General features: G+C 37.2%; 1 protein-coding gene across 2 annotated transcripts in view; it reads left to right on the top strand.

Annotated features, from left to right (window-relative positions):
- LOC127948463 (glucagon receptor) overlaps positions 1–13,998 on the top strand; it is a 31,392-nt gene that overhangs the window by 9,949 nt on the left and 7,445 nt on the right. The window contains exons 2-9 of one of the 2 annotated variants that reach the window (XM_052544901.1): positions 4,062–4,151; positions 6,178–6,274; positions 6,362–6,469; positions 7,295–7,389; positions 7,494–7,597; positions 8,056–8,215; positions 9,233–9,392; positions 9,520–9,580. In XM_052544901.1, coding sequence (XP_052400861.1) covers positions 4,101–4,151; positions 6,178–6,274; positions 6,362–6,469; positions 7,295–7,389; positions 7,494–7,597; positions 8,056–8,215; positions 9,233–9,392; positions 9,520–9,580 — 836 coding nt within the window. In that variant the 5' untranslated portion in view covers positions 4,062–4,100. Of the gene's footprint in view, positions 1–4,061; positions 4,152–6,177; positions 6,275–6,361; positions 6,470–7,294; positions 7,390–7,490; positions 7,598–8,055; positions 8,216–9,232; positions 9,393–9,519; positions 9,581–13,998 lie in introns of both variants that reach the window. The other variant, XM_052544900.1, reaches the window with a different exon arrangement.

Here is a 13,998-nt window from a genome sequence, read left to right as displayed (position 1 = left end):
CAGATGTGGATCGTTTCAGAACTGACAGACAGAGTCAATCTGCTGTGTTGTTTGTGTTAACAAAATCATAATTAAGAAAAGGCAAACCCTTTTTTACACGTCCGTTTTTAAATCCATCAGATAAAATGACCTCTCTTGTATTTGGAAGCCACTGTTGATTTTGACCACTATAGAGCTGCTTTAAATCATCATTTTAACCTTCATCTTCTCAGTAATAACTTTGCTTTGATTCATGTTGCCCGTCGTGATAATGAGGACGCCTGAAGAGCAATGATCCAAACGGTGCAATGCCAGAAACTCGTGACGTCGATTAAGTGCAGCTTATGTTGCCAGATATATCATTGACCTGCGTAAGCTTAACCTCTGCTACAATGGGCTTTTGTGGGTGTCAGAAACTGTCCTACAAATGGGCATTGACTTTTGCATAGATGATTCATTAAACTTAGTCAAGGATCTAAGATTTAGTTTTAAGCTCTCACTCTTGAGTTGTCTGTAAATCAGACAGTGATGTCGTAGGACTTCCTCTCCAGACAGGAAGCATACAGTGTTTAATATCAGTGATCTCACATTCAATGAATAGAGAAAATCCATTAAAGAATAACTGTGTGTGATCAAATGGTGAGAAATCATCACAGAGGACATTTACATTAGAAAAGTGTTGTGAATAGACTGAAACAGAAATACAGACATGTCATGTTTTACAGTTATACAGTACATTAGTCTATATTGAAGACACACGCAAGCAGGGGTTGGTAATTATTATTATTATTATTTTATGTTTTGGGGTCTCTTCTGCTCAGCAATATGCATTTATTCAATCAAAAATACAGTAAAAACAGTGACATGTTATTACAATTTCAAATACCTATTTTCTATATGAATATTTGTTACAATGTAATTGAATCCTGTCATCAAAGCTGAATTTTCAGCATCATCACTCCAGTCTTCAGTGTCACATGATCTTCAGAAATCACTGTAATTAACTGATTTGCTGCTCAAGAAATGTTTCTGATTATTATCAGCAGTTGTGCTGCTTCAGATTGATACATTTTTATAGAGAGTTCAGAAGAAGATTTTAATGCTTCCTTGCCCAATGAACATATTCATTCCTGAATGTCCGTGTAAATAAGCGGTTGTTTTTGCTCTTGTGAATTTAGGAGTGTTTGAGCTGAGACGAATGACAAGAAGAGTGGTTTTGTGACATTCTACACACCAGAGTGTGTTTATTAAACAAGTACACGTGGCCCAATCACTATCCAGCGCAGCTTCAGTCGTATTTCACAGGATGTTTTGTGGGTTTAAATCAGCTGAAGCACAGGGAATGAATTTAGTGTTTTTTATTTGGATCAATAGGAAAACATTATTTAAAGTGAAGTTATTAAACTTAAAACAATCAAGTGCATAAGTATTCACACCATATTGTGCCAGTCTGTGCGTCCTTAGCATTGATCATCTGGTCACTAATGTTCTCAGAAGAACGAGCTCAGTCTTTATGTCCCACTAATAAAACATGAACTAGACTGATGTCTGAACTCTGAGTAGGACATGCAAATGTTGCTGTTTTTAAGCTGCTCCTGCACAGATTTGGCTTGATGTTTCAGCATCCAGCTGGAAAGCTATTCTTCTCTGTTTCATGTGTCTTGGAGATTTCATCAAGTCTTTCTTTGTGTTTTCCTTCATTCATCTTCCTTCACACACCTGCTTCACTGTTGGATGCTGTGTTTCCGATGATGTGCAGTATTTTGTTAACCTCAAACATGCCATTTCATGGAAGGAAAGCTCTACTTTGCAGAAGCTTGTCCCGGCTCTCAGACGCCTCCTGGAGATCTGGAGCTCAGATGTCGTCGTTGTTTTCTCGCTGTGTGAAGCTGTAGGTGTCAGATGTTGTTATTGTACAATCACAGCTACTGAAGTCTGCAGTCAATGATCGCCATCTATTGAAGATAAAATGACTATTTTAATTATGAATTTAATTATTCCAAGGTATAGTCGTTGACTAGATGTGATCAGAGTTGCTAGGGTGTTATTTTGATCTTTTTTAATTCATGATGTGAGTTCTGCCGTAATACTGAATGACCAGTTCATATGTGTGTGTGTGTGTGTGTGTGTGTGTGTAATTTCATTATTACTTTTAAGAATTTAAATAGACTAGTTATTACAACATTATGATACAGTGCTATATATACATTTATATATACATTATATTAAAACTATTATAATAAGGTTAGATATAGTTTTACCTATTCTTGTTTAAGCATGCTGCATTAAACACATTATGATGCAGAGGCAGTGAAGACATCCACATTAAACCACCGCACGCGTCTGATGGTTCACAACACGGCTGATTTACACACTCTTTATATTCTGTGTCAGTGGTCCTAATCGCTTTTGAAAACGGTGCTTGAGTTCCTCCAAATCAATAAGCGTTTACTTCCAGATGATTCATTATCTATTACACATAATGAGAGTATTTAAAAAGCAATGAACTCAAGAGGCTCAGCACACAGTTCAGATCCAGCCTATTACTAAAACCATCACACACACACACACACACACACACACACGCAATAGCTAGTAAATGGTATTTCCAGTCAGCACTTGCTTTCTTGTTATTAAGCTGTATTTTATTAGCGCCGATGACAGTCCTCTCTCTGTCTGTGTGTAGTGATTCAGAGAGATTACTGATTTTCTGTAGTTTAAGGGTCAGTCCAGACAAAAGAGGAAACCCTGCCATCATTTACTGACCAAAGTTCATAATCTGTCTCTTTCTTTCTTTCTGCTAAAAACACTAAAGAAGATAATTTGAAGAATGTTGCTCCCCATCCACTTCCATAGTATTTTCTTCTTCTTCTTCTTCTTCTTCTTCTTCTTCTTCTTCTTCTTCATCTGTATGGATGTCAGCAGTGACCAGTAGATGTTTTTGACTACACATATTCACCAATAGATCTTCTTAATGCAGGTTTCGAGTGTATTCTGGGTTTTGTATTTTTTAGTGGCACTAATTAAATCACAATTAACCAGTAAACACAGAGTATGTAAATGCAATTGTACTTTTTTTCCCATAATGCTGTGGGTTGCTCCCCGTCTCTGTCTGAATTAATGTGCGACTGCAAGATGTGCGATCATCCAGGAGGTCTAACATTTCTGACCTCTTCAGCCCCTCAGCATCTTATCTCTCCTCCCTCCATTTATCTTCTTTCTCCAGATGTGAAGGGTCAGATCAGACAAAAGAGGTTTGACAGGTTTACTGCAGAGAGAAAAAGAGAAAGAGCATGGGGAAGAAATGAAAGGAGGAGTGTGTGGGGCATGTTTATTGCTCAGAGGTTTCTCTTACATGGCTCACGAGACTTCATGCCGTTCTCACGTGTGTTTCTTGTAATCCAGATTACATTTAATCAGTCACAGGAAAAGTAATGGAAGTCTTAACTGCTTTCCTGGTTGTCTTCTAACGTTCTTCACCGTAGGACTGAAGTAAACTCACACAGACTGATCTGAGAGCGCCACGGTCAGAAGAGAGATTGGAACAGAATGGAATTTGAAACGTTTTAGCCAAAAATGTTCCCATGGTAAAGGTGTTTTTTGCAGAAACGTTTCAGATTTCGTTCCGTTCTCCGGCTTCGGAAAAAAAACGGTCTGTTGTGGTGTGGAAGGAGACGCTGGACGGAGCTGATCTTTTCCACCAAAACACATCCTTGTGATGTTTTCTGCGCTTGTTACTGTGTGTGTGTGTGTGTGTGTGCGTGTGTAATGCCATGGCATGTTACCAGAGGAATGTCAGTGTGGGAAATCTGAGGAGCAAATCTCTTCCGCTCCGAACGCTCCGCAGGGATTCGGCCAAAATAGGAGTTTACTCATAACACACACTCGCTGTAGGAGTGTGTTCCTGACGATTATAATCATGAGCGTTTCTGTGAGGAGGAAACAATGATGGAGCCACCAGTTAAACTCATAACTCTCCCAGTTTAACACACATTCACGTCCACCTCAAGCAAACCTCCGGTGATGATGACTACACCTCAGCTGAAACACTTCAGAGATGTGTGTGGTGTGTGTTTCTGCAGGAGGTGTGATGACGAGCGAGTGATGAGCCGCTGTGAGGAATGTCCGTCTGTCTGCTGCTGGTCCTCTTCACACTGACCGCAAACACTCAGGTGAAAACCACAGCGTTAGCTACGTTCAGAGAGAGAGGGGGGTTAAAGGGGTTTGAGTGTGTTTGAGTCTCTTCTGCTTAGAAAGGCAGAATTTATTTGATTACAAGTGCATTAAAAATGTAAATATCATGATTTAAAATATCTGTTTTCTGTGTGAATCTATTGCAAAACATTATATATTTCTGTGATGCTCCGCTGTATTTTCAGCATCATTCCTCCAGTCTTTAGTGTCACATGATCTTCAGAAATCAGAATAATGTGATGATTCACTGCTCAAGACACATTTCTGATTATTATCAGTGTTGAAAACAGTTGTGCTGCACAATATTTCTGTGTAAATTGTTATTAATTTAGTTTTTCAGGATTCACAAATGAATAGAAATTTCAAAAGAACAGCATTTATTTAGATTAAAAATCTTCTGTGACATTATAAATGTTGTTTATTTTCATTTTAATGCATCCTTGCTGAATAAAAATATCAATTTATATGTATTTTATAACATACTTTTTTACTGACCCTAACATTTTGAGTGCTAGTGAAATGAAGTTTATACCTATTAATTTCAAATTGTCATTTTTAAACCAAATCCTAAATAAATTTAGATTTAAAGTTTGATTTATGCTTAATATGTATATTTATTAAAACAATAACCCATAAGCATATAACAATAAAAGTGCATAGCGTAAAGTCTTCTCCCTGAATTGCGGCAGGGAATGTGTTCCAACCATAATATTTTATATTCACAAAAACAATACGTCTTCTCTTTCTGCATGCGTTTCCCGGTCCTCTGAAATGAAATGAAAATACTGATTATGAACATGTTGTCTGCGTTGTCTTTATCTCATGTGAGTGTTTATCAGTATACTCAGATCTAATAAACGTAGTTTTCGTTTCTTCGGAGGTAAAGCTGAAGGAAAGCCTCGGGTCACCCTCAGGTCATTAAATCTCATCTGTGGAGAGTCACGTCACGTTCCTTCATCTGTCCCACACTAAAGCTTCAGCGCCTTCAGGTTTATTCTCTGTGTGGTCGGCCGTGACCTCTCGTCTCATGTGAACTTTTCTCCTTTTGTGGCCTTCATTACACGAGATGTGATCAGGTTCCTTCTGGGGACGTTATTTTCCTGTTGAAGAAACCGATTTTTATTTAAGAAAGCATCATAAGATGAATTTCAGCCTCTTGATCTAATCTACTTTCACTTCAAAGAGGCTCTACTTCTTATGTTTCTGTGCGATTAAAACCGCACAATTAGCGCGAGTCAGATAAGAAGAAAGGACATTCATCTCAAAACGCTGCTCAGGTACGTTTGAGCCGTTTATGAGGTGCACGACCCGCGTTTGAGGAAGCGTCTGATGAATACAGACTGTTCAACATGTGAACGCCAATTAAAATCTCAGATATTATTTTTTAGAAGTCTCGTATCAACATCTCTGTGATTTTTGGGGGAGTTTTTTAATGCCGTTTTAAAAAAGTTTGATAATGATTCAGTTTTCATGCTGTTCAGGAATAATCAATTAAAAAACTGTTTACTGAAGTTATGAATGCTGCTTTGGAAACAGGGTTGTAATGAACTATATAGACACATTTATATATAAAAAGAACAAAGAACAAAATTACTAAAATTTTAACTAAAATGAAAACTGAAAATATTAAAATAAAAACTGGGAACTAACTGAAACAAATATGTTTAAGCTGAAGTACTTAAATTATTTAAACTAAAGAAAATCTATAAAAAATCAAATATAGCTTATAATTATTGTTAATGTTGTTGTTGTTGTTGTTGTTGTTTTAAAGAACAACTACGGACTAATAAGAATTAATAAAGAAGACTAGAGCACAACAAAATTAACAAGACTTAAACTAAAATTAAAATGAAAACTAACAAATGAAAACAAAAGCGCATTCAACATTTATTATAAATTGTATTATATTATATTCTGCATTAGTTTGTAGTATTGTAGGAGTGGCTGTGATGCTGTAAATGTCCGTGTGTTCAGCTCATGTCTGATGTGATGTGGTGTTTGTAGGTGTCTTCTGGAAAAGCTCTGAAGCTGCTGCAGGAGCAATGGAGGATCTACACCAATGAGTGCATCCAGAGCTTCATGAGCACCCCCCCGGCCGCAGGTCAGGCTCCTGACCGCTGGGTAATGTGTGCAGGTCTGTTACTGTACTTCAGCAGCTGACCTGTGTGTGTGTCTGTGTGTGTTTCAGGGCCGGTGTGTAACAGGACGTTTGATCAGTACGTGTGTTGGCCCGATGGATCGCCGGGCACCACGGTCAACGTGTCCTGCCCCTGGTACCTGCCCTGGTACCGGAAAGGTGAAGCGTAGAAACGTGTTGAAATTAATTCTGTCCAAATGATATGCATGTTAATGCTGAACTTACAGTGAGAGGACGATAAAATGCAGCGCTTCAGACAGAGAAGTATACATAACACTTTAGTTTAACTGCTGGAGATGGCATTAATCTCATGCTGTCAGACTGCTGGAGTAAGTGACCGCTCTCTTAATGTGACCTGTAAACGCTGCCGGAGTCATTTATGAGATGAAGGCTGTATAATGACAGATTCCCCCAAACTACTGCTCCGCTTCATGCTCTCAGACGCTCAGTTCTCACTTCAGATATCTAACACGACAGAAACACTGCCCTCCTCACATTCATCTCTGACTAACACCTAGAGAAATGTCCTCGGTCTCGATTAGACAGAGAAAAGAAGAGATCTCGAGTCTTTAACAGGTAATACCAGCTCATTACCTGCTGTCGGGCAGAAATCTGTCACCTAACTACAGCATGAATGTTTGACACAAAAGAGCAGAGTTAATTAAAAGAGTTACTTGAAATAAACTCTAGCTGAAATAAACACTAACTGAAAAATAACATAAAATATGTAAACAACTATAATAAAACTAGTTGCCAAAGCAACACTTCTAATTAAGTTTTTCATCATCTATGTTTAATTTTAGTTGAGGTTCATTTCAGTTCCCAAAACAGAAACTTTTAGTAGTTTTAGTTTGATGATAATATCAATGCTCTCTTTAATGTTTAATGCAGTGTTTACATGCACACTTTGTTTGAAGATATCGTTGTTAATAAATCAATGTAATGCTAACCGTGAGTGTTCCCGCTGTGTTTGTGTCCCATCAGTTCATCAGGGGCTGGTTTACCGTGTGTGTGGCGCTGACGGCAGATGGGCTCATGGGAAAAACACCAGCGAGTGTGAGCAGGATGACCCTGGACAGGTGAGATGTGTGTTTAGTGAGCTGATGTTTCTGAGCGATGACGCTGGCGCTCGGCTGACCCTTCTGTGCGTGTGTGTGTGTGTGTGTGTGTGTGTGTGAAGAAGCAGTACGGTCAGATCCTCAGCAGGTTCAGAGCCATGTACACCGTCGGATACTCTCTGTCTCTGGCAGCACTGACTCTCGCGCTGGCCATCCTGATCAGCTTCAGGTAGATATAGTTGATCTTTATTCATCTGAATGAATCTCTGCTGGATGAACGATCTTCCTAATCACATCCAGACAGCAGAAACAACTGAAAACTTAAATATACTTCTTTAAAAAAATTAAAGAAGGGAAGTAGGAAGCGAGAAAGCCTAATGGAAAATTTTTTCCATTAGGATTTCCCGCTTCCTACATCCCTCCTTCACTATTCTGGACAATGATGAAGCTGTACTGCTAGCAGCTCTCGTGTTATTGCCTCATGATCAATCTCCTGTTGTATTCCTCATTTCTCTGGACTTAAGATAAAAGCTTCAGCTAAATGAATAAAAGTAAACGTAATCAATCAACGTAATCATGTAGTCAATAAAAACGTAGCAGTGATCTGACTACAGCTATTCTAAACATCGAGTGTGTTTGAGTCTGATTACATGCACTGATCACACAGTAACCGTCTGTTTCTCACAGGAAGCTGCACTGCATGAGGAACAACATCCACATGAATCTGTTCGGCTCCTTCATCCTGCGCGCCGTCTCCATCCTCATCAAAGACGCGCTGCTGGATCAGATGAACAGCGCTCAGAGCGGCCCGCATCACTTCCAGGGGCAGCGCTGGGTCAGCGCTCAGGTACACCTCACTCTTCACAGTGTTAGCTGGATCCAGAGGAAAGTACAGCTGTGCTCAAGGACGTCTTGTTTACTCACTGTGATAAAGCTCTTCCGATCAGAATCTTCTAGAAACGACATTGTTTCCTGGCAGATGCTGATGGCCTTGTGTAAAGACGGCCAATCGTGTTGCATCTGTTTGCATCAAATTGGGGGCAGGAGATATGAATGAGCCAAATACTGTCAGTTAGTCTCTCCTAAATGCATTTATGTTGAGAAACTGCACTGTATATACTGTAACTGACAACAAGTTGGAAGCTGATGAAAAAGTGGAAGACTGAATCTAAATGTGAAACTGAGCACAGAAATATATGATAGATGTCAAAGTGAATGTTTATCATAGTCAGTTTAACAAGAAAAGATGATTGATTGGTTGATTGTTTAAAAAACAATGCTACGCATATAAGTCATATTTATACCAAGAAAAATAGTGAGATTAATGTAGTTTTGTTAAAAAAAATAAGTAAATTATTATTTTATTGTTTTACAGTGTTTGTGATCTGTTAAAATACTAGCTTTTATATACTTAATAATAATAAAAATAATAATAATAATAATACATACATGCATACATACATAAAAGATATCACCAATTTCTAAGTGATTAGAAGGCAGCTATAAAATAAAATAAATAGTAATACATAATATACTACAATGCTGCAGCTAATGATTGACAATTATTATTATTTTTTTTTTAAGAATTGTTATATTTTCTGAACAAGTATTTTATAATAAAAAAAAAGTTATTCAACATCCTGCTCAACATTGTGCTCCAAACAATATGCAATTTGAGGACTGTGAAAAGAAACATAGTGAATTCATGTATTTAGGTTATGCTATGGCTAATGAAAGTCACTGTTGACCAGTTTGATTATTATTGATATTATTGTTTAGTTATTACAGGCCATAAACGTCATATCCATATCCATCCATTGTCCATCTGTTATATACTGTATATATGGGTGTCTGTGTTCCTCAGACGGTGGGCAGCTGCCGCGCTGCGATGGTGATGATGCAGTACAGTGTCATGGCCAACAACTACTGGCTGCTGGTGGAGGGTCTGTATCTGCACAGCCTGCTGGTCACCACCGTCTTCTCCGAGAGGAACTACTTCTACATTTACCTCTGCATCGGCTGGGGTGCGTGAGCCTACAGCATTCAATCATGCATGATCACGTCCTTTCAGAAGAGGGTTCATCTTATAATGGAAGTCTGGTCTGCTCAGAATTAGCACGGTCCGGTGACTCTGTCTCTCGTGTGTTGCAGGTGCGCCGCTCATATTTGTGCTGCCGTGGATGACAGTCAAGTACCTGTATGAAAATGAAGAGTAAGTTTCCTCCACTTTAACTTTGACTAACCATGGCTCCAAAAAGTGTTTGAACACCTGCATCCCACTTTTTTTATTTATTTTTTGCTCAGTGTCTTTATATCAGCTGGCATTCTGTTGATTTGAGTGTTTTTAATGAATTCAAACTGAACTGATGTCTTTTTTTGTCAAATCTTGACTTGCTTTTTTGTGTTTCTTGAAATTAAATGCCACTAAGGTTCATATTTAGTATGTAATGCAGTGACATTCAGATTTTATTTTGTGACTGAAATGTCCAAATACATTTGGTGTTACTAAATTTAAGCATGTATATTGCCCTGATTTATAAAAAAAATTAGTTTTTTAGTAGATAACTTATATTTTAGTGTTCATGAGTATGGTGTTTTATGTATAGAGAAAATTATTGTTACAATTAATGTTATGTTATGCTTTATTTTAAAAATAAATAATTACAAATGTAATATTATAGCAGCTGCAGCTAACTATTATTCTTTTTTTCTTATAAAAATTGGATGGAAATTATTAAACATTATTAAAAACATTAATTATCTGTGTGTGTGTGTGTGTGTATGTATGTATGTGTATATATATATATATATATATATATGATTTCTGTATATAATAAAAATTGTAATATAAGAGTTCTATATAATAACTGCACCTGTAAATATCTCAAATATTCCACATCCTGCCAAGTGTTGTCCTCTGAACAATGACTATTTGAGGCCTATCAAATCAGATATAGTGAATTTAACCCTAAAATGCATTTGATAAATGAAACGCTGCAGCTGCTGTACAATAAATTCTGATGTGCTGATGGATAGGGAATGAGTTTGTGTGGGATCAGCACAGATATAGGAGGATAAAAGTGTTGGACAGTGAGACTAGTAGCTCGTTATGAGCCGTTCACATCGCCTGTCTCCCCAAACAGTCATGTTCTGACTGAAAGAGTCATAAAACGGCCCATTGCTCTTAAATAATAGACACTGATATGAGAAACTCTTACACGTGTGAACTGGTGTGATATCTTGTGATTAAAGTGCATTTGGTTTAGTCATTGGTTCTGGCCAATGGTCCTGATTCAGACACGCCCCCTCTCCCTCTGCACCAATCAGATGCTCTTATGATGATGATGAGTTGGCGGTTAAGTAAAAGCTTGTCTGAATGCGCTGCTGTTTCTCTCTCATCACGTCTGTATTTGGTCTTTCTTCTTTCCTCTCTCCCCGCGCGAATCAGCGAATATCATTCCCTCTCTTTTATTTGCCTTTCTGTTTATTGTGTTTATCGTTTGAGTTTAATTTGATTCTTCAGTGGGTGTTGTTGTGGCACAACATATTTCATAACCCACGGATGAGTTTGTATAAGGTTTAGTTTCCTTTTGGTTTTCTTTGTTGTTATATTTATAACTTTAAAAGTGTAAATTATGCTCTATTACAATTGAAAATTGTTGCTTACTTGGCTACTGGTGGATCTTTTTCTTTTTTAATTGTTGTGGCAAATTGTTGTTTCATTTAATTGACTTTCCCTCCTTTTCTTCAAAAAACCAAGTTAAATTCTGTAAAATCTGGTTTACAGTAAGGCACTTAATATACAGTGAAGTGAATGGAGAAGATCCATCAACCTACTCCGTTATAACAATATATAGCCACATGACATGAACAATGTGTTAACATGATTTTAGTCTAATCTTTTTTTGTGTAGGAAAAATTTTATTTAAATTTTTTGTTGCAATGACGATGCAATGTAATAAACCATAAAACATTTTAACAGATTTAAACTATATTACTGCTCAGATATGCACGTTTTAACATATTAATAATTACAAGTACGTCTAATAAATTGATGAAAATTTTATACAATTACATTATATTTTTACCTTGCATGCTTTTAAATTTTACAAAAAATGGGCCCCATTCAAGTTGATTTATAATGCACATTTAAAAACAAATGCTTTACCTAACTGATATACAATCAGGAAAAATACAATAAATGTAGAACAGAAATGTTAAATAAAATCACAACATATTAATAAAACTAAAATATGAAAAAGGAAGAGCCAAATGGTGGAACAAAAATTGACAAATCAAGAGATAAATTATTAAGATAATAAAAGACTAATAAAACGTCTATCATAAATTATCAAAATTATTTTATTTTATGTTATTTCATATTTTATTTTAGCAACATGATCCTGCGAATGCTGCTGGTAGTAATGAATCACTTATGAGTCACTTTCATATGACTTCATATGTGCCATTGTAAATTCAGTCTAGATTTGAAAGACTTTATTTACATTTACATTTATTCATTTAGCAGATGATTTTATTCAAAGCAACTTACAAATGAGGACAGTGGAAGCAATCAAAAACAACAAAAAGAGCTATCACAAGTCTCAGTTAGGTTAACACAGTACACATAGCAAGGGCTTTTAAATAATATAATAAATAAAAAGAAAACAGATAGAATAAAAAAAAGAATAGAGCAAGCTAGTGTTAGAGGTCTTTACACACACACACACACACACACAATTGCATAATAAATGAAAAGAAAATAGAATACAAAAAGATTAGAAAGGTAGTTAGATTTTTTTAAAGAATAGAATTAGAATAGTGAGTGTTAAAGTTAGAGGGTCAAATAAAGATGGAAGAGATGGGTTTTAAGCCGATTTTTGAAGATTGCTAAGGACTCAGCTGCTCGGATTGAGTTGGGGAGGTCGTTCCACCAGCGGGGAATATTTAATTTGGGATGGCACAATCAAGCAACGTACACTTCTAGAGGGCACATAAGTCTGAAGTAACAAATTTAGGTAAATGGGTGCAGAACCAGTGGTAGTTTTGTAGGCAAACATCAATGCCTTGAATTTTATGCAAGCAGCTATTGGAAGCCAGTGAAAATTGATAAACAGGTGTGATGTGTATTATTTTTGGCTCATTAAAAATGTATTCTGGATTAATTGTAAAGGTTTGATAGAAGAGGGCATTGCAATAGTCCAGCCTGGACAGAACAAGAGCTTGAACAAGGAGTTGTGCAGCATGTTCCGAAAGAAAGGGCTTGATCTTCTTGATGTTGAATTAAGCAAATCTGCAGGATCGGACAGTTTTAGCAATGTGGTCTGAGAAAGTTAGCTGATCATCAATCATAACTCCAAGGCTTCTAGCTGTTTTTGAAATAGTTATGGTTGATGTGCCTAACTTGATGGTGAAATTGTGATGAAACAATGGCTTTGCTGGAATCACAAACAGTTCTGTCTTGGCAAGGTTGAGTTGATGGTAGGGCTGGACAATTAATCGAAAAGTAATATAAACCGAAATTTAGAATCTCTAACCTACGTAATTTTCCCATGTTGGTTTTTTCGGTTATTTCCTGTTAATACTTCCCCCTTAAAAGCGTGTGTAGCCACATGATTCTACCAGTAAGTGGCATAAAAGCAAAACACGGAGGTGAACGCCGGTTCAACACATAGTGATGGCGCACGAGCCTCGAGTCTTCACTAAACTTTGTCAGTTGTATTTTTTTTATGGTTTGGACATCCAACGATTAGACGATCGGATGTGTATTATTATATTGAGCTACCATGTTCGCGCAGCTGCGTTGTGGCACAAAAACTCATAGCTGTGAAGATCGCGCGCACAGAGGAACGCAGTTGTCAGCGCTGTCCTGTGATTTATCACTAAAGTATCTTAGAATCTCAAAACTTATTATAGCATATTTTTCTACTTTTGAAGGAACTAGGCTATTTACCTACCCACAGCTTCACAATAATATAGGGACGGTATGACTAATTCACACACGCAATCACTCTGGTATTGTTTAGCTTTAATCTTTATTTATCTCTTACACCGAGCAATAATATCTAAGAAATGTTACGAACATAGATAAAATAACTGCTGATAGTGAACTATGACCGTTCTTTCAAGATGAAAAAATATCCCGCCTTTAATAGATGATCTCAGGACAGTTGACAGAACGCTGCTGCGTGTCGACACAAAAGCATATCATTTTCACGCATTATTAAGCCTTGCCACTTGCAAATGTAACCATTCAAAAGACTTTAAAGCATTCAAACACAAGACGCAGAAAAACTGAACTGAGTAGCTGGTTACTCGTGCTGTGCTCGGTGTGCACGCGGAAGGAGAGCCGCGCCTCACAGACAGTAACACTGAACCGAGCTCTCGTTTGCAAAGTTCTCCTTTAAGTTCCTCCTGCACCTCAACGAACAAAAACAAATCGCAGTTTAAACAAACAGAAAAGGATGTGTAAGAGCCTACTTCAGCACCGAGGTGTTCTGGTGTTCAGGGCTCAGGCAGAGAGAGACGTCTCAAAACACTTGAACACCGAATTTGTCTGTTTTTGCTCTTGTACCGACAAATACATAAAAAATATGTGAAAATACCTGTCTTGGATAGTATGTTCGAAAA

Source organism: Carassius gibelio, chromosome B1 (genome assembly GCF_023724105.1).
Source record: "Carassius gibelio isolate Cgi1373 ecotype wild population from Czech Republic chromosome B1, carGib1.2-hapl.c, whole genome shotgun sequence".
Classification (NCBI taxonomy): domain Eukaryota; kingdom Metazoa; phylum Chordata; class Actinopteri; order Cypriniformes; family Cyprinidae; genus Carassius; species Carassius gibelio.
This window is presented reverse-complemented; position numbering and strand designations above follow the sequence as displayed.